Genomic DNA, 21,505 nt, shown 5'->3' with positions numbered 1-21,505 from the left:
GTTGGATATTCCTGTCCAGCACACCCACACTGCAAAAGGGTCTGATTGTTTGGGCATCAGGACACAGCCCCTTCCCTCTTTCGAATATGAGAAGTACTACTTTCTCTATCCTTTCAGTCACTGGCCCTGTTCAACACTGATAAGACACTTTGACTGAGGAAGCCCAATAATGATACCCAGCATCTTGAGCATTTCTGGCCCATTTCTTCTTCACAGCTGAATTCTTTATATTGTGAAGTTTTACAGCTACCTTGATGACCTGAACCATCTCACAAGTTGACAGAGCAAAAAGTAAGAAAGAGTTCTTAAATGAGTTATTCATTCGATTAATTGTTTTCCTCTGTGAGTTTGTGCGCATGCTAGGGAGTATTTCAGTGGAGTTTTTACATTACCATCTGAGACAAATCAAAGGCTACCATGACTGTCTGGTCCTGGAGTCTTCTACATTGTGAGACAAGTCAAGAGCATTAAAAACACAATATTAATCTTGTAGCATTTGATCTGCAGTAAAATGTAGAATGTAACACAATTTGGATTGGATTAAATTGGATTTAGTTTAATACCATTCAAACCATACAACAAGGAGTGCATAGCTGAACGAAATTGCATTTCTCAAGGCTCAATGTACAAACACAAACTTAGAGACAAGCACATGTTATACAGGTGCAGGTCATAAAATTAGAATATCATGACAAAGTTGATTTATTTCAGTAATTCTATTCAAAAAGTGAAACTTGCATATCAGATTCATTCATTACACACGGACTGGTGTATTTCAAATGTTTATTTCTTTTAATTTTGATGATTATAACTGACAACTAATGAAAGTCCCAAATTCAGTATCTCGGAAAATTAGAATATTGTGAAAAGGTTCAATATTGAAGACACCTGGTGCCACACTCTAATCAGCTAATTAACTCAAAACACCTGCAAAAGCCTTTAAATGGTCTCTCAGTCTAGTTCTGTAGGCTACACAATCATGGGGAAGACTGCTGACTTGACAGCTGTCCAAAAGACGACCATTGACACCTTGCACAAGGAGGGCAAGGCACAAAAGGTCATTGCTAAAGAGGCTGGCTGTTCACAGAGCTGCGTGTCCAAGCACATTAATAGAGAGGTGAAGGGAAGGACAAGATGTGGTAGAAAAAAGTGTACAAGCAATAGGGATAACCGCACCCTGGAGAGGATTGTGAAACAAAACCCATTCAAAACTGTGGGGGAGATTCACAAAGACTGGACTGGAGCTGGAAGTGCTTCAAGAACCACCACGCACAGACGTATGCAAGACATGGGTTTCAGCTGTCGAATTCCTTGTGTCAAGCCACTCTTGAACAAGAGACAGCGTCAGAAGCGTCTCGACTGGACTAAAGACAAAAAGGACTGGACTGCTGCTGAGTTATGTTCGCTGATGAAAGTAAATTTTGCATTTCCTTTGGAAATCAAGGTCCCAGAGTCTGGAGGAAGAGAGGAGAGGCACAGAATCCACGTTGCTTGAGGTCCAGTGTAAAGTTTCCACAGTCAGTGATGGTTTGGGGTGCCATGTCATCTGCTGGTGTTGGTCCATTGTGTTTTCTGAGGTCCAAAGTCAACGCAGCCGTCTACCAAGAAGTTTTAGAGCACGTCATGCTTCCTGCTGCTGACGAACTTTATGGAGATGCAGATTTCATTTTCCAACAAGACCTGGCACCTGCACAAAGTGCCAAAACTACCAGTACCTGGTTTAAGGACCATGGTATCCCTGTTCTTGATTGGCCAGCAAACTCGCCTGACCTTAACCAAGAAGACTTGTGAAGAGGAAGATGCAATACACCAGACCCAACAATTCAGAAGAGCTGAAGGCCACTATCAGAGCAACATGGGCTCTCATAACAGCTGAGCAGTGCCACAGACTGATCGACTCCATGCCACGCCGCATTGCTGCAGTAATCCAGGCCAAAGGAGCCCCAACTAAATATTGAGTGCTGTACATGCTCATACTTTTCGTGTTCATATCTTTCAGTTGGCCAACATTTCTAAAAATCCTTTTTTTGCATTAGTCTTAATTTATATTCTAATTTTCCGAGATACTGAATTTGGGACTTTCATTAGTTGTCAGTTATAATCATCAAAATTAAAAGAAATAAACATTTAAAATACATCAGTTTGTGTGTAATGAATTAATCTAATATACAAGTTTCACTTTTTGAATGGAATTACTGAAATAAATCAACTTTGTCGTGATATTCACATTTTATGACCGGCACCTGTACAACAGACAGACATAATAGACAGCGTAAATAGACAGAATATATGTATAATCTGACAGATATATTGGTGAACAGCTGTAAAGTGTTCAAGTGGCGAAAAACATTAATATAACGAACAGACATAGCAGCATTTAGGAGGTTTTGAATATACTGTATGTTTTTAAACAGTCTATGTATGTGTGTTCAGGAGTTTAACAGTACCAACAGGTCAGCATGCTGTTTGTTGTTAGTGGGAGTTGAGTAGTTTGATGGCCTGTCTTGCACTGTATACTGAAATAGTGGGGCAAAAGTTTTAACAGTCCATCTCTGACAATCTTAGTAGCACTCCTAAGGCAGCAAGACAACAACAGATCATGTACAGACGGGATGGTGGTTCCATTGATTTCTTCTGCTGTCTTCACCACTCTCTAGAGGGACTTCTGATTTGAAGCTGTGCAGCTTCCATACCAGACTGTGAGGCTGCTGTCTTTAGCCCCTCTGTAGAATGTTGTGAGGACAGGAGTGGGAGGTTTGCTCTCCTCATCTATCACAGAAATAGAAGGAACTGCTGTGCATTCTTGACAAAGGAGGTGGTGTTTGTATTCCATGTCAGGTATTCCTTGATGTGCACCCCTAGAACATCAGTGCTTCCTTGTGACTCCACAGTGATGCTTTGGATTATAAATGGAGTATGTGTCATGTGTTTCCTATTGAAGTCAACAATCATCTCCTTTGTCTTATAGATATTCAGTTAAAGTTCATTTGCTTTTTCAGGACAATAAATATGAGTTTGATCACCGTCATCTTTTTTTTTTTTACTATACAGTATAATTATTAGTTTGCATATTAGTTGGTTCATATCAAAGTCCTTAGCTATTGTGCTGCGCTGTCCTTTTCGTTTTAAACATGCTAGATAAACATTAGAATTACTTTAAAATTAATTTCATTACTAATAGCTTTTATTTTGTACTTTGTTAGGAATTGATGGCCCAGCTGCCTTCCAAGACGATGTTCAGGACTTAGGAGGCCAGGTACAAATTCTAACAGTGGGACAATCAAACACAGATGGTGGGAATAATGGAGAGCCAGTTGGTAACAGCCAGGAACAGTCAAAGCAAGACCTTCGTGTTACAATGCAAAAAAAAGGTCAGTAAGATGTTTTTAAATACCAATTTGCTCTTCTTTTCTCTTATTATTTATTTTTCATTTTATCATATTTAAGAGAACAAAATCTGTAAAGTAACGCACAATTTAGCCAATGATACATGCAAAACAGAAGAGCTGCAGAATTTAGTTAGAAAAGGAAATTGCAGGGGTCTGACTGAGAAGTCCAAAAAAAACAAATGACCAAGACTCAAAATGTGCGATAAAAATTGAGAGGGCTGGGATACAAAAAACAATAAATACAAACAAATAGAATTCTTCAGTTGTTGTCAAAACACAGACCCAGAATCCGTTAACTAGAAATATTTCAAAACAACAAAGGAATTAAAATGTTCTGATTTTGGTTGAATCCAACCAACTACAACCAGAAAGTTCACAATGTATATGATGTTTATACTCTTGACGCAGATATGTTATGCACCACACACTTGTGGAGCTACCTTGCCGATGCGTACTCCTCAAAATGGTGGTGCTCATAAGAAAAACAAAATGGCATTGTGGGAGAGCTCTACTTATTTTCAACATTACTAAAAATGTACCAAGCACCAAAATAGATGTGGCCAAATTCCTTGATACCTGAAACCCCAATAACAAGGTCTAATTGATAAAATCCAAGTAACTATGGTATATCTTTATTGTTTTTGTTGATTAATCTGTGGAAATCACCTTGAGTTGCATGTAAAGGAATGATAAGTTGCTGTATACAGTAAATAGTTATTACCATTATTAATTAATTTTTAGAAGTAAAGGAGAATTTCATTGAAAGAATAAGAAAAAAGACTCTGGTCATGACAACAGTCGCATGAGACAAACATTGGTACCAACATTGTAGTCCAAAAAAAGAAAAAAAATCCATCTCTCTATTGTAAAAAAAAACTTGCGACGAGACTTTACTCGGGGATGAGACGTGATCTTTTGAAGACAGAGAGAGAGACAGAGACACTTTCACTTCCCGCGAGACTGTCAAGTCACATCATACTTACAACCTTTAGACGCAAGTCCCGTGATACACATACAGAGCAGGTTAGAGATAATGGAAGTAGGAAAAAATGAGAGTAAAGATCGCATTAGCAGAAACTAACTGAAAATGTTACTCGGGGAAATAATAGAACAGCGAAAAGAGATTGAATATTCAGGTGCCGTACAGGCTTTTAAACATTCGCAGCTCTGCACGAAATGCAGATCACACGGCACATACTGTAGCAGCAGCAAGCCAACAGCTTCTCGAGCAAAGAGGAGGTGAAAAAAACACCTGTTACTTGTATCCCAATGTATCACCATTTAAGAGGGGTTTCGGAGGAGTGGTCGCATCTCCTTGGGGTGCGCTCAGTCCCCCTCTTCACAACGGCCCCTACCGCATGAGGGCAGCAGCAGCACACCAGCAGCTGCTCGAGAAAAGAGGAGTTAAAAAAAAGGATTTGTTTACCATTGTTATCACCGTTTAAGAGGGGTTTCGGAGAGGCGGCCAGTGGAAGGGAGGGAAAGGAGTTGACGAGCTAAGCGACTCCCACTCACTTCTGGGAAAAAGTGTCATTTTTCAGATAAATTAAAACAACAGCAAAGATCAAACTAATACCTATATAGGAATAAACTTAATGAATTTATGCTAAATTTTAAGAACTTTTTCCTCAGAGAGAGAGAATTTCATTTTTCTAATTCAGTCTTATACAGTATACTAGCAAAATACCCGCGCTTCGCAGCGGAGAAGTAGTGTGTTAAAGAAGCAATGAAAAAGAAAAGGAAACATTTTGAAAATAACATAACATGATTGTCAATGTAATTGTTTTGTCACTGTTGTGAGTGATGAGTATTGCTGTCATATATATTTACACACACACACAAACATATATACAGTGGTGTGAAAAACTATTTGCCCCCTTCCTGATTTCTTATTCTTTTGCATGTTTGTCACACAAAATGTTTCTGATCATCAAACACATTTAACCATTAGTCAAATATAACACAAGTAAACACAAAATGCAGTTTTTAAATGATGGTTTTTATTATTTAGGGAGAAAAAAAATCCAAACCTACATGGCCCTGTGTGAAAAAGTAATTGCCCCCTTGTTAAAAACTAACCTAACTGTGGTGTATCACACCTGAGTTCAATTTCGTAGCCACCCCAGGCCAGATTCCTGCCACACCTGTTTCAATCAAGAAATCACTTAAATAGGAGCTGCCTGACACAGAGAAGTAGACCAAAAGCACCTCAAAAGCTAGACATCATGCCAAGATCCAAAGAAATTCAGGAACAAATGAGAACAGAAGTAATGGAGATCTATCAGTCTGATAAAGGTTATAAAGCCATTTCTAAAGCTTTGGGACTCCAGCGAACCACAGTGAGAGCCATTATCCACAAATGGCAAAAACATGGAACAGTGGTGAACCTTCCCAGGAGTGGCCGGCCGACCAAAATGACCCCAAGAGCGCAGAGACGACTCATCCGAGAGGTCACAAAAGACCCCAGGACAACGTCTAAAGAACTGCAGGCCTCACTTGCCTCAATTAAGGTCAGTGTTCACGACTCCACCATAAGAAAGAGACTGGGCAAAAACGGCCTGCATGGCAGATTTCCAAGACGCAAACTACTGTTAAGCAAAAAGAACATTAGGGCTCGTCTCAATTTTGCTAAGAAACATCTCAATGATTGCCAAGACAATTGGGAAAATACCTTGTGGACTGATGAGACAAAAGTTTAACTTTTTGGAAGGCAAATGTCCCGTTACATCTGGCGTAAAAGGAACACAGCATTTCAGAAAAAGAACATCATACCAACAGTAAAATATGGTGGTGGTAGTGTGATGGTCTGGGGTTGTTTTGCTGCTTCAGGACCTGGAAGGCTTGCTGTGATAGATGGAACCATGAATTCTACTGTCTACCAAAAATCCTGAAGGAGAATGTCCGCCATCTGTTCGTCAACTCAAGCTGAAGCGATCTTGGGTGCTGCAACAGGACAATGACCCAAAACACACCAGCAAATCCACCTCTGAATGGCTGAAGAAAAACAAAATGAAGACTTTGGAGTGGCCTAGTCAAAGTCCTGACCTGAATCCAATTGAGATGCTATGGCATGACCTTAAAAAGGCGCTTCATGCTAGAAAACCCTCAAATAAAGCTGAATTACAGCAATTCTGCAAAGATGAGTGGGCCAAAATTCCTCCAGAGCTGTAAAAGACTCATTGCAAGTTATTGCAAATGCTTGATTGCAGTTATTGCTGCTAAGCGTGGCCCAACCAGTTATTAGGTTCAGGGGCAATTACTTTTCACACAGGGCCATGTAGGTTTGGATTTTTTCTCCCTAAATAATAAAAACCATCATTTAAAAACTGCATTTTGTGTTTACTTGTGTTATATTTGACTAATGGTTAAATGTGTTTGATGATCAGAAACATTTTGTGTGACAAACATGCAAAAGAATAAGAAATCAGGAAGGGGGCAAATAGTTTTTCACACCACTGTATATACATATCTATACATATACACATATATATACACACACACATATACATACATATATATCTACATATATACATATACATACACACATACACACACATATATACACACACAGCTATTTCGTATCAGTGCAATACGCTGCTTGTTAAAACGGATAACTCCCGCTCTTACGTGCAAGTCTGCGTGGATATTATGAACTATCGTATTTGTTCAAGTTCTATTTAAATTTTAAATAGAAGGAATTTTTATTTAGTCGACAGAAATATCTTTGGTAGGAATGGTAAAAACAGACAGGAATATTATTCGTGAATAAATCAACTCAAACCTTAAACAACTTATAATATTTTGCTCTCCATAAAAATATATCCTGTCTAAATTATACAAGTTAGAAATAAAGTAAACTTTAAAAGAACAAACATTCAAATTTCTTTACTCTTATGTAATTTTATATAAAAAATAAACTTAGATTTTAAATATCCCAAAAGATTTTGCTCTCCATAAAAATATATCCTGTCAAAATTATACAAATTCAAATATGAACATGCTGCATAACAAAACCTGGAAATATAAATAAAATGTGTTCCTTTCAGCAATAACAAATCAAATCATTCAGTTGTCTTTGCTCATATGTCATTTTAGAGCTGGACGCCTGGCATCTTTTTGGCAACAAGTTCGTTTCTGTTTGGTGTGAGGTTCTGTGTTGTGGAGATTCTCAGGATGGATTGCAGGTGCTCATCAGTGAGGCGACTCCTGTGTGCTGTTTTGTTAGTCTTTATCACTGAGAAGAGCTTCTCACACAGATATGTGCTACCAAACATGCACAAGGTTCCGCCGCATGTAGACGGACTTTTTTTGTTCTTCAAAGTCACCAAAGCGCCGTGCAAACTCAGTGCGCTCAGTTTATCAGCAAAGTGCGATTTGGGAACACCGTAGTGACGACTTGGTTTAACATTACTTGGCAACAGGGAAAGTGGGGCAAAGTTGCACTGGTGCATTTGTGTCTCCCATAAAAGCAGCTTCACTTGAAATCACTTTGTGATTGTGCACGGTAAAACGTCCGCTGAAGTGTCAGATTCTTATTTAATTCTTCTGCTTTCTGTATCTTCTGCATTGCATTCAGGTCTTTCAGGTTACCCTGATGTTTTGTCTCATAGTGCCGTCTTAGATTAAATTCTGTAATTACAGCCACATTAGCTCCACAAATGAGACACACGGGTTCAGTAAACATATACTCAGCCTCCCATCGGTTTTAAAGGCTCTATTTTCAGAATCAACTTTTCTCTTCAGCATCGTGTGAGCTAGCTTCGCAATAACTTGCAGCATCATAAGCTAGACTTGATTAACGCGTAAGTGTTGCAAGGCAGCTGAAGCGCTGCATTATGGGATCTGTAGTTTATTGTGTTACCAGCGCTTCATATACCGGGCCATTAATAACAATAATACAGTATATAAAATGATCTCGGGCCGGATATAATTACACCGGGCGGATGTGGCCCGGCCCTTGAGTTTGACACATATGGACTAAATAGAACTTGAAAAGATATATTTTTAAATGTGATCGCAATTCAGATAGAGTTGACGCAAGACTACAGCCTGCATGCCTCAATAAGTCATCCTCCCTCGCTCTTACTTTTTACCGTTCATCTAATGAATACACTGAGTATGGCTTTACCAAAACAATCATTGATGGCGAATAAAGTATCCATTATTCGAGTATGTAGATCGGTTATATATATATACATATATATATACCCGTATCGCAGCGAGAAGTAGTGTGTTAAAAAGCTAGAAAAGAAAAGGGAACATTTTAAAAATAACGTAACATGACTGTCAATATACAGTATTTGTTTTGTGAGTGTTACTGAGTGTTGCTGTCATCAAGGATTTGATTATCATTATTTCTTTCAATCAGGTTCGTATTTGTAGGATGTGTTGTGTTCAAGTTACATTCCGTGTTTGTCAATCGTTGTAAAGATGACAGGTTTCATTCATCGATTCGTTTCTTACTGCATCAATAAACAGCTCGTCTTCTTCTTTATCTGAGACCTGACACACTGCATGCACGGGTTTTTTACACTGTCTTCCTTTAGCGGGACATTGACTTTTTCCACCGTGTGCTTTGTTTCCGCAGTAGCTGGATTTATGAATATGCTTGTATGTATCAGACGCTTCATATTTTTGCTGCCTTTTCAATTGTGTAATTCGGTTTTGTTCAGCTCTTTGGAACTGTTGCTTTTATCTGTGCACTGCGTCAGTTCACGTGAGCCTCGGTGTACATGCATCGAAGTTTCCCAGCTGTGCTGGTGCCATCTCGTGCTATGTCCATGGCTGTATTTAATGTTACCTTAGTCCTGGCACTTAAAACTTTCTCTCGCAGTTTCGCTGAGTTTGTGTCAAACACCACCCTGACCATCTCATCTTCCTCTCCATAAGCACAGTCCTTCACCCGTGAATATTTAGTGGGAGTTTGCTATTGGATTGCCGCTGACGGACGGCCTTATATGGGCAGGCACTAAATTACAAACGCCAGCGGCAGCCTGTCTATGAACTTAATTTAAAGTGTAGGTTTACATCGTGCTTTGTTTCCGAAGTAGCAGAACTCATGAATATGGTTGTATATGTCACTCGCCGCTTCTTATTGTTTCGCTGCCTTCTAAATTATATAATGCATGTTTTCTTCAGCGCTTTTTGGAGGTCTTCCTGGTTTTCTATGTACTACGTGATTACGTGAAGGCGTGATGATGTCACACGAAACTCCGCCCCCACGGCGTTCAAGCTCATCTCCATTACAGTAAATGGAGAAAAACAGCTTCCAGTTATGACCATTACGCGTAGAATTTCGATATAAAACCTGCCCAACTTTTGTAAGGAAGCTGTAAGGAATGAACCTGCCAAATTTCAGCCTTCCACCCACACGGGAAGTTGGAGAATTAGTGATGAGTCAGTGAGTGAGCGAGTGAGTGAGTGAGTGAGTGAGTGAGGGCTTTGCCTTTTATTAGTATAGATAAACGTCTACATGTGGAAGTGTGTCTGTCTGTCTGTCCAGCCCAAAAGTGCAAGGCTACTACAGCATGAAGCTCAGAGAGCCAGCAAGGCAGCCCCAAGTTAACGAGTCGGAAAAAGAAAGTGATTCTGTTGCCAAAGTAAAACCATAGAGAAATGAGAGAAACTCTTATTAAAGTGTGACAAGCACTTCGGCAAAACAGTATCCTTTTTACTTTTCCTCCAGCTGCTAATACACAGGCAATGCGAACACGTCAGCACAATGAAACCTAGGAGAGAGATGCCCAGAGTAGTTCCTTTCAATTACCTGACATCTCTATATTTCATTTTTTTTTTTTATCTGAGGATTTCAATAGTTTCTAGGACCCTAGGCTTTTTACAGCATGGGCTTACACAGCTAGTATAATATAAGACATTACTTTCCATTAAGTTGTGAGTCAAAATGAGTCTTTGTGCATGGAAAGTAGTACAGGATACTACAGATAATGGTGTTTTTAACATTTTATATATCTTCATATATAAAATATATACATACTAGCCATGTGCGCCCAACTACGTTGCACATGTTAAAGTTGTCTGTGAAGGGCTCCCTGTTTAAACGCGGCTGCCAGTCGTGAACTGGGCCCTTCGTCGCACAGCATTATGATTTTTTATAAGGGAAACAAAATTACAAAAGAAAACCCTTGGATATTGATTCGATAGGAATGGCCTACTCGGAATCACTGTCCGAATCGTAATTATGTGGTGGTGTAGGAGCATTTCTGCTTCTGTCCGTTCACAGTCCGTCTCGTTTTCAGGACGCTGTCGTTTCCTCTCACGATCTATTCTCAACCTTTCTCCAATCTCACAGGTTGCTTTGTGGCAATCCAAAGAGTAAGGCAATATACACGGAGCAATGGTTATAAAAGGGGGACACATAGGTATCCAGGCTCTTTTAAAGCATAAATAGGGATCACTTCACTGACATGTGAGCAAGCCATGGTACAACTGTGAGACGCGCAGCACTCGCCAGCTACAACGTAACAATAATAATTTCAGGAACATGCTGTTACGTTGTTATTCATTTTACCCACTGTCTTTCTTTCATTCATATGTTATGTAGGCATGTACCTTTTATCTTCGGCAATCTCATTCTCTAACCAGGCATCAGGAGCTAACCAGCGTAACACTGTCCACCACCCCTTTCGTTATTCCGGCACATTGTTGACATCCGTGAGTAACAACAGCGTACTAAACTGGAAGGTGGTCTACGCATGCGTGGAATTCGCGGACAAACAAAGATCAAGATCTAAATGAAGATCTCTTTAGTTAATTTAAAGCACAACAATTTGTTTAGTTTGAATGTCTGTGTTTTGAGGTGTGACTGGCGTACTACAGTCTTCAGTAGTATAAGTCTGGAGGAGATTCTTAATGGAATGCCTATGTTTTAGCTGTCTCTCTACTGCCATCTAGTGCTTCTTCTTCTAATTCATTCGCAGACAAACAAAGATCAAGATCCAAATGAAGATTATATATAGAGATATATAAGATATATTACATATCTTCTTATATTTTTCATTCATTACAGGGTCGCTGAACTTGAGCAGGAGGTAGCTAGCCTTACATTGTAATGGAGAATCATGGTAATTTGCTTTAGAGAGTGAGAGAGAATATGTAGGCAGGAATGAGATGGCCCACTGAGCTCACCTTTAAATCTGCCTCCCAAAAAGGGGAGTAGTGATATTAGGATACATCAGTATGGAGTATGTGAGTCGGCTTCCGCTCAGAGATGAGGTGGATCAATTTGTCATTGTCCAGAGAGGAGCACAAGACATGGATTAGGGCAAGCTACCATTTCTCAAAAACAAATTTAAAGTGCGAGGTTAATAGCTGTTCGAATTTCTCAGAAGTTCCACCACCCCATCCTTACTCTGGGTATATTTTAGGAAAACAGAAAGCTTAATCCATGGCCTAAATGTTGGTGTAGAACAGAAAATACAGGAGGCATTGAAGTTCCTTTCAAAATACATGGTGCCTGTACCACCAGGACAGGTTCAATATGAATGAAATGGATCTGGTTATACAGTGGTGTGAAAAACTATTTGCCCCCTTCCTGATTTCTTATTCTTTTGCCTGTTTGTCACACAAAATATTTCTGATCATCAAACACATTTAACCATTAGTCAAATATAACACAAGTAAACACAAAATGCAGTTTTTAAATGATGGTTTTATTTTTAGGGAGAAAAAAAATCCAAACCTACATGGCCCTGTGTGAAAAAGTAATTGCCCCCTTGTTAAAAAATAACCTAACTGTGGTGTATCACACCTGAGTTCAATTTCCATAGCCACCCCCAGGCCTGATTACTGCCACACCTGTTTCAATCAAGAAATCACTTAAATAGGAGCTGCCTGACACAGAGAAGTAGACCAAAAGCACCTCAAAAGCTAGACATCATGCCAAGATCCCAAGAAATTCAGGAACAAATGAGAACAGAAGTAATTGAGATCTATCAGTCTGGTTAAGGTTATAAAGCCATTTCTAAAGCTTTGGGACTCCAGCGAACCACAGTGAGAGCCATTATCGACAAATGGCAAAAACATGGAACAATGGTGAACCTTCCCAGGAGTGGCCGGCCGACCAAAATTACCCCAAGAGCGCAGAGACGACTCATCCGAGAGGTCACAAAAGACCCCAGGACAACGTCTAAAGAACTGCAGGCCTCACTTGCCTCAATTAAGGTCAGTGTTCACGACTCCACCATAAGAAAGAGACTGGGCAAAACGGCCTGCATGGCAGATTTCCAAGACGCAAACCACTGTTAAGCAAAAAGAACATTAGGGCTCGTCTCAATTTTGCTAAGAAACATCTCAATGATTGCCAAGACTTTTGGGAGAATACCTTGTGGACTGATGAGACAAAAGTTGAACTTTTTGGAAGACAAATGTCCCGTTACATCTGGCGTAAAAGGAACACAGCATTTCAGAAAAAGAATATCATACCAACAGTAAAATATGGTGGTGGTAGTGTGATGGTCTGGGGTGGTTTTGCTGCTTCAGGACCTGGAAGGCTTGCTGTGATAGATGGAACCATGAATTCTACTGTCTACCAAAAATCCTGAAGGAGAATGTCCGGCCATCTGTTCGTCAACTCAAGCTGAAGCGATCTCGGTGCTGCAACAGGACAATGACCCAAAACACACCAGCAAATCCACCTCTGAATGGCTGAAGAAAAACAAAATGAAGACTTTGGAGTGGCCTAGTCAAAGTCCTGACCTGAATCTAATTGAGATGCTATGGCATGACCTTAAAAAGGCGGTTCATGCTAGAAACCCCTCAAATAAAGCTGAATTACAACAATTCTGCAAAGATGAGTGGGCCAAAATTCCTCCAGAGTGCTGTAAAAGACTCATTGCAAGTTATCGCAAACGCTTGATTGCAGTTATTGCTGCTAAGGGTGGCCCAACCAGTTATTAGGTTCAGGGGGCAATTACTTTTTCACACAGGGCCATGTAGGTTTGGATTTTTTCTCCCTAAATAATAAAACCATCATTTAAAAACTGCATTTTGTGTTTACTTGCGTTATATTTGACTAATGGTTAAATGTGTTTGATGATCAGAAACATTTTGTGTGACAAACATGCAAAAGAATAAGAAATCAGGAAGGGGGCAAATAGTTTTTCACACCACTGTATCTTGAAGGTGTACAGCAAGGTTAGTTGGGAACTGTTTAAACTGTAGAATGTGAGGAAGGGGTTTACAGTAGGACAGGCTAGGTTAAAAATTCATCTAGTAAAAATATGAAACACAAATTTGAAATTATTAGCATACACAAAATATGCCAAAATAAAATTGACAATGAGATAAAAGTTGTTTGTTTTAGTACTAGAAGATTTAGAAATATAACAAGAAGGCTTATTTATAAGTGCACAGAAGTGCCAGGATACAGCAGTACTAGAAACATGGGTAGTTTCTATAGATGGGCATGAATACTGCATAATAAAAATGTGATTTTATAAATGGTGTGGGGAGTAGGCATTTATGCAGAAGAGAATTTAAATGTTTGCTATAAATGGATGACAAACCGTTTTTCATATTTCGATATGAAAAAAACCATCAAGGATATGGGCACAACTTTGGGAATTTTATATGCTCTTCTAGCACTGATATAAATCTCTGTATACAACTCTTTCATAAAATCAGAAAAGGAAGCTTACACGGTAGTACTGTGTGGGGTACAGCCCGGACACGGACCGATAGACATGATGTTTTTAGCACCACACACATTTATTTACACTATAATATTTACAAAGGTGAGCACAACCCATTGCCGCAGCACCAATCACCCCTTTAAGTCCAGGCCTTCACTCTATGCCTTTCACTGTCTCTGGTCCGCCTCCACTCCTCTCCTCCGAGCTCTGTCCTCTTCCACCCGACTCCAGCCATCATATGGAGGGAGGCGGCCCCTTTTAACCACACCCGGACGAGCTCCAAGTGCTTCCTGATGAGCCTCTGCCGACACTCCCCTGTGTGGCGGAAGCACCGGCTGTGTACCCGGAAGCACTCCGGGTGTCTCTGATCCTCTTCCCCCCAGCACTTCTGGGTGTGGCGGAAGTGCTGAGGTCCAGGGCTCTCTAGGCATTGGGGCGCCCCCTGGCGGTGACCACGGGCCCCTACATGGTTGAGCTTCCAAGCTGTCTACCCGTGGTCCCCAAAGCAACCAGGGCGGTCGCCCCCTCGTGGTATGGAGGACGCGCAAGCCCTCCTCCGGTCCTCCTGAGCGTCCCGGCTGGGTAGTAGCCCCATGCACTCGCCTCATACCATAGAAATGTGGGTCTGTTATTACAAAGTATTAACTTGGAAAGCCTACAAAGTCAGTTGTTTTAACACAGTATGTTAAAGCATCAGTAAATGGACAGAGGAACGCAGTAAAGACAATATCCCCCTCTACAGTATGTGTCTGTCTTTGTTTCTGTCTGGTTGGTATGTCTCTGTCATTCCAAAAGATGGTGCATCACAAATATTAACACTGCTTTTACGAATTCCTTACTAAAAGACATACAACACAGACATGCATATTGTATAATGCACTCCAAACATTAACCCTGAAATTACATTAATTAATTTCAACCTGTCTTACGGTGGGAAGCATGATTAATTCTGTTATAATCACAATGCCATTCTGCTACTCTAGTGACCATATCAATCAATGTGTAGAAAAATAAATCAAACAACAAAAATAATAATTTCCCAGATCTTAGCCCTTGCTGTCTCATGGATCTAGCCTTCAGGTTTCAAATCTTCCACCCACTTGCTGTTTATTTGGACTTTACACATTCTCATCTTATATGCGTGGGTTTTCCTTCAGGTACTCTGTTTTTCTTCCTTCATCCCAAAGACAGGCAAGCAGAAGTAATTGCTGATATAAACTGGCCTTCAGTCTGTGTGGGTGTTCGTATGAATAGGCCCGGCAGTGAAGTGAGTGAAGTGCATTGATTCCAGTATTAAGTTAAATCCTTTGGAGACCCCTGTGACCTTCAATGGAATAAGCAAGTTTGAAATTATTGATTTATGTTATTTAACAGATTTACTCATTCTTGATAATGTGTTGCAGTTTATATTGAGATCTCCTAGTTTATATTTACTATATAAAAGTGACCCACTGTAGTTACAACACCTTCATACCAACATCAAAGTGATTTAGAGGCTCAGAACTTACAGGATCTACAGCTCATCTCTAAAATTGTTACATTCCTATTCCAATTAAAGTTTTTTTCCAGTACATAAATGGTTGAATGATCATGTTTTTTATACTGTATATATAGTGGAAAGACTCAAACACAAAGAAAAAGATTTGGGGATCCATCCTGTATATTGTAAATTTCAGGATAGAGTAGATAGATCAAAAAATGCGGTGAGTGTTTAAGTAAAAAAAAAAATTATTACAGTACAAGCCACAAATGTCATTAATCCCCTTCAAAATGCTCCCCCTCGCTTCGAACACACTTATCCCACCATTGTTGCCTCTTTCTGAAGCAGTTCTACAAGTTCTCCTTCGTGAGTATGTTTAGTTGCGCTGTAGTGGCTGCCTCAGTTTCCTGAATCGATTCAAAACATTTAGCTTTCATTGTCATTTTAACTTTGAGGAAGAGCCAGAAGTCACATGGTGCCAAATCCAGTGAGTAAGGTGGATGAGGACACATCGTAATGCTTTTATTTGACAGATATTTCCGTACCAGAAGTGATGTGTGACAGAGAGCATTATCCTGATGGAGAATGAAACCGTTTGCCTATTTCTCTGGTCATTTTCTACATACATCGTTTCTTAAACACTTTAATAAGCCTTTATAATATTCTGAATTCACTGTAGTATTCCTGGGTACAAACTCAGCTCGCACAATTCCATCAAGGTCAAAAAACACAATCATCATCACCTAGATGTTGGATCTTGAATGATGCGCAGGATATCGAAGCAGCCATGACACCGCAACTAAAAACATTTGTGAAAGAGGACTTTCAGAACTGCTTCAGAAAGTGGCAAGAATGATGGGATAAGTGTGTTTGAAATGAGGGGGAGTATTTTGAGGGGGATTAATGGCAATGTATCTTTAATGATAATCATTTATTTTCTTTAAATGTTCAGTGTATTTTTGGATCATACCTCAAATTCATATATATATGCACCCTAACCATGGGTTCAGTAGTGATTTTATGTTTCGCAAGGCAAATCAAGCCTGGCAGGGCAGAAAAAGCATCAGTGTTCAGTCATTGTTTTTTGTGAGTCAGTCAAATCGTCACCAATGACAACATCTGTCTGAGAGAGAGCAGCCATGGAAGCGCAAAATCCCTGTGGGTCACACCACTCCATCAAGAGATTAACAAGCAAAATCTGGAATGGTTTGTGCCAGCCCAGTATTCTGACCTTGTAATTCACTGGCCCCATACATTCCTCAATAACGGCAGGTCCCTGCCATTTCACTAGGAACTTGTTCGAGTCAGAAGGAATCAGAACCAAAATGCGATCACCAGGTTTCAGTTCACAGAGCTTACGGGCAGTGGCGTAGCTAGGGGCGGGCGGGGGGGCGGTCTTCCCCGGGCGGCACATTTTGAGGCCGCCATTATTGGCCAAAAGGGTCAGTACAATTCGTGCTTAAGCAGCAGGGTTCGGAGAAATATCAATCATGAATGAAAAAACTAAAATTCTCTGATTTTTACCCACAAATGCTTCAAAAATAATTTTCAGACTATCCTTCTGTGATGGCATCAGATACAGCAGTTGAAATTTATGAGGCAATAACAAAAATAAACATAAACATTACACTGATAATAATTTCTAGGAAGATAAGCAACTAATTTACAATTTATAATTTCGTCATTAATCCGAATGCGTTCTTGCTCTGCACAGAAAACATTCCCACCTATCACTTGTACACTACACTGGTTCTGGTTTTCACTGCGTAATTATATTAAACTAATAATTTGCACACAGCTTATTAGTGTGTCTATACTATATTCTTGTCTAGTTAATGCTTATAAATAATTATATGTGAAAAATTATTGCTGTTTCTCTATATATATGAATAAATCTATACAAAATGTATCTTAATTTTTCTCTATACGTTATTTTAATTTTCTAATTAAATAGGTTAACATATTCAAATATGTAGGAGGGTGGCAAATTGAAGCCCCGCCCTGAGCAGCAGGAACTCTAGCTACGCCACTGCTTACAGGGTCTATCATATACTGTAAACGTTTCTGGGTTCCTTGTTCACATTCCTGATGCTCCACAGAGCGAGTAGAAATCTTGTCTTGCAACAAAATTACCCGATCCGCAAACCTCGGCCTGTGAGCTTTCATCCAGATCCCTGTCCATTCCTCATGAACAACATCCAAGATGCCTTGAGGCCCTTATATTTTAAAGGAAGCAGCACTGTCTCAATAGTCCTTAACATCCCAATGTACACAGCGTATGTTCACAGTCTCAGTGCCACACAGGGGCGTACTGCTGAGGCAGTCATGTCTGACAACACAAAGGTCACTACCTGAGTCCAACAAGGCAGGGATCTTGCGGCCCGCCAGCATCAATGAGATCATTAAGCTGTCCTTTTTTGGTGAACAAGGAGGAACCTGGGAGCAACCCACCTCGGCTAAGCCAACTTCCAAGAACTGAGCAGGGGAGAGGCGACATTCTCTTGCAAGGTGGCCAACCTGATCACACCGGAAAATCTGCGCTCGGCACCACTGCCGACATATCCACTGCGGCATCTATGACCAGGAGCCTCACCAGATGTGGTCACATCAGTAACAATGGTAGTCCAGGATAGCCTTTCCAAGGAAACTGGATGTTCAGGGCCCTGAGCCCGCTGTTCAGGGCAATGATGTCTCTGGGGAATATCTTGGGCAGGTTGAGAGTGTGCCCCGGGTGGAGCAAATGTACCACTGTGTGTCCAAGAAACCTGGGAGCCTTCCAATCGTTTTGCCAAGGTGGTGAATGAGTCAACATTGTGATAAAGAAATTCACACCGGAGCACTTCAGGAATAACTGCCAGTACCACATCAAAGGCCACTTTTTCCACAATCCGCTCAATCGGGTTCCCCTCAAACTAGCTGTGAATGAGATGAATTAAATCCTGCAACTGAGGATGAACAGGACGATCCAGGTTCAATTTCCATTGGCGAAGCGCAGAACCCTTAGTCAGGAAGCTTGTAGTTGTACGTAGAATAACTTGTTGCTTCAAGAAATCATAAACTCCAAACTTATCAAGAGGGACATTTCATAATGTAAGCAGGGCATCCCCAGACAAATACTTAATGGGATGACGATGGCAGCCCAGGTTCGTCTATCCCAGCGCATCAAAGTTCCCGAGTGTTCAAAAGCTAGCAGGAACATCTCGGTAAATCTGTAGGACCCATCTTCACCAGCAGATCCATAGGAGCAACAGCGGGAATAGGAGGCAGAACATCTGGGTCTGGAGGAAACAGAAAATTTTGAGCTCGGAGAAACACATCATCCTGAGGATCCATCTGTGCAACCACTTCTGGTACCACTTGTCACGCTTGGGTCACAAAGTTGCACAGATTCATTCAGGGTTTTCAAGAAACAGAAACTTTATTCGAATACAGCATAATAAAGCAGAGGATGTCTTGGGGAAGACAGACAAGGCAGTGAGACAAAAGGACAGCTGCAGTACAGGCTTTTAAATGTTCGAAGCATCGCACAAGATGCAGATCATGTAGCATGGTAGCAGCAACAAGCCTGCAGCTCATCTAGCAAAGAGGAGGTAGAAAACTTTATTTGCTTCCCATTGAATCAACATTTAAGAGGGAGTTTCAGGGGAGGGACCATGTTCCTTGGGGATGCGTTCAGCCTGTTCACAACATATATAATGAAATTATATATAGAAATTAAATTGAAATTTGTAAACCTGAATACTGGTGGTACAAGCATTAAGTTTACAATGGCCATTTTGCTCTGTGTCAGAGGGTCACATTTTTTTGTAGGAAGCTTGTAATAATATTGCTGAGTAGTGGACCCTGGAGAAAACAGCAGTCATTCACCCACTCCTTAGGTAACCAGTTTAGATGTCACTGGGAATTTCCATGATTGCAAATAACATGCCCTTGTATATGTGTACACATATGAAATGTAATGAACCTTAAGGTACATTTGTGTTTTTATTTATCTGTATATCCATAACAGCATTAATTTTAGTTAAATAAAGTATGTTTCCTGCTATCAAAATAATTTTGCAAATTAATAACACAAAGCATCAATGTTTTGTTTACATTTGGCTGGCGATGGCTTTATAGCCTATGGGGTTTACCATATGCCTTTTCCTATGTATACCACCAGAGTAATTTTTTGTCATTTTAAACATAGTTGGAGATAACCTTCACTATAACATGTTTTTCATTTATCATAATTGCAAAAGTAAGCTATAATTTTATTTACTTTGATTTTCATTACCTTCTATGAAGACATTGTGGTGTAGTAGCTAAAGCGTCTAAACCACAAGGTTGTAGATTTAGTTCCTACCTCTGCCTCCCTTTATGACCCTGAGCAAGTCATTTAGTCTCTCCATGATCAAACACTAAAAAACAATGAACACAGGAAATTTGACAAATGAGAGGAGACCATTCAGTCCATCAAACTCTTTTGTTTAGCTAATAGCTTAGCTGTCCCAATATCTAATCCAGATTCTTCTTAAATGTTATCAAGGTTTCTGCTTTAACTCCATGTCTTGGTAGAGTGGTCCAAATTCTCCAAACTCCTTGAGTAAAGAAATTGTCATAAATGCACATCCCTTTAATTTCAACCAGTGTCCCCTAGTACACAATTCACCATTTACTTGAATTAATTCCATCTGGATTTACTTTATCAATGCATTTGAGAATTTTGAAAACTTGGATTAGGTCCCCATACAGTCTCCTCTGCTCAAGACTTAACAGTTTAATTCTCCGAGTCTGCCAGAGAAGCACATGTCCTTAAGTCCTGGGATGGCCTTGGTTGCTCTCCCCTGCACAGCTTCAAGTCCTGCTATGTCTTTCTTGTAGTGTGGTGACCAGAACTGCACACGATACTCCAGATTTTGTCTCACTGTTGCATTATATAGTCTGAGCATAACAACTCTCATCTTAAATTTAAAAATGTATTCAATGATGTATTGTAATTTACTCTTCTTATCAAATGTAATGACTGGGAACACTATAGTCAAATTAACATCAGAATTTCTTCCAGAATGTCCAAAAAATACATGATGCTTAATGTCTGATCAAAATTCCATTTTTCTTACTGAACTAAAGGGCACCCTCTTTTTGAAGTGGTTGATTATAGTGCTCTACAGAAAACAACATAAAGTTTTAGACATCAACCTCCGATTTCATTTGCCTAATTTGTGCTGTTTCTTTTTTTAAATGAAAAAGGTATTTCCAGCAGTATGAACTTTGATGAGGAGGAGGATGAAGAAGAGGAAGATAGCTCTAGCTCTTCCCAGCTGAACAGTAATACTCGACCAGGTTCTGCTACAAGCAAAAAATCAAACAAGGTATATGATATCACTATGTTAATTGGAGCAAAATTTGAGCTTTTAACCATTTTCTTATCAATGGCATGTATACTATACTATACAGATAGCTGAAAAGAAAAAATGAAAACACATCAGTAAATGGGGATACAAATTAGAAGGCGCTACAGCACAGTTGTGCTCATTGAAATTCAAGTCACAAATGAAAATGGCAGGCAGACCCACTTACCTCATTATTTTATCCATTATGGCTCAAAGAGGAGACCTTGTTTACTTTGGAAATGGGCTGATATTAAATGAGGGACAGAAAGGAGGTGATTTTGCCATAAAAATTAGAGGGAAAGACATCAGGTAAGGGTCTGTTTTATGTGCATCATGTCAACTGATTAAGAGACAAAAGAGGAAAATGAGAAATTGGAGATCATGGACAAAAACTAAAAAAAAAATCACATTTAGAGATTGAATTTATTCCTGTGCTCTAAAAGCTGTAACTACAATGTGTATTTTTCTCAAGTTCATAAAAATTCAAACCAGTGATCAGATTCCAGAAAGAAGAGGAGCCCGCTAAATTGTTTTCTAATTAAATAATGGACTGTAATGAAAAAAATGGGCTCTCCAGCTGTCTGACAGAGAGAAATAAACAACAGTTCCAGT

The 21,505-nt window shown here is 39.9% G+C and overlaps 1 protein-coding gene across 5 annotated transcripts in view; it reads left to right on the top strand.

The window, feature by feature from the left end:
* The window catches only part of tub (TUB bipartite transcription factor), a 236,085-nt gene that overhangs the window by 190,767 nt on the left and 23,813 nt on the right, over positions 1-21,505 (top strand). For all 5 annotated transcript variants that reach the window (XM_039748525.1, XM_039748506.1, XM_039748496.1 and 2 more), the window contains 2 exons: positions 3,204-3,371; positions 20,751-20,872. In XM_039748525.1, coding sequence (XP_039604459.1) covers positions 3,204-3,371; positions 20,751-20,872 — 290 coding nt within the window. The remainder of the gene's footprint in view (positions 1-3,203; positions 3,372-20,750; positions 20,873-21,505) is intronic.

The sequence above is a fragment of the Polypterus senegalus genome, chromosome 1 (genome assembly GCF_016835505.1).
Source record: "Polypterus senegalus isolate Bchr_013 chromosome 1, ASM1683550v1, whole genome shotgun sequence".
Taxonomy (NCBI): domain Eukaryota; kingdom Metazoa; phylum Chordata; class Cladistia; order Polypteriformes; family Polypteridae; genus Polypterus; species Polypterus senegalus.
This window is presented reverse-complemented; position numbering and strand designations above follow the sequence as displayed.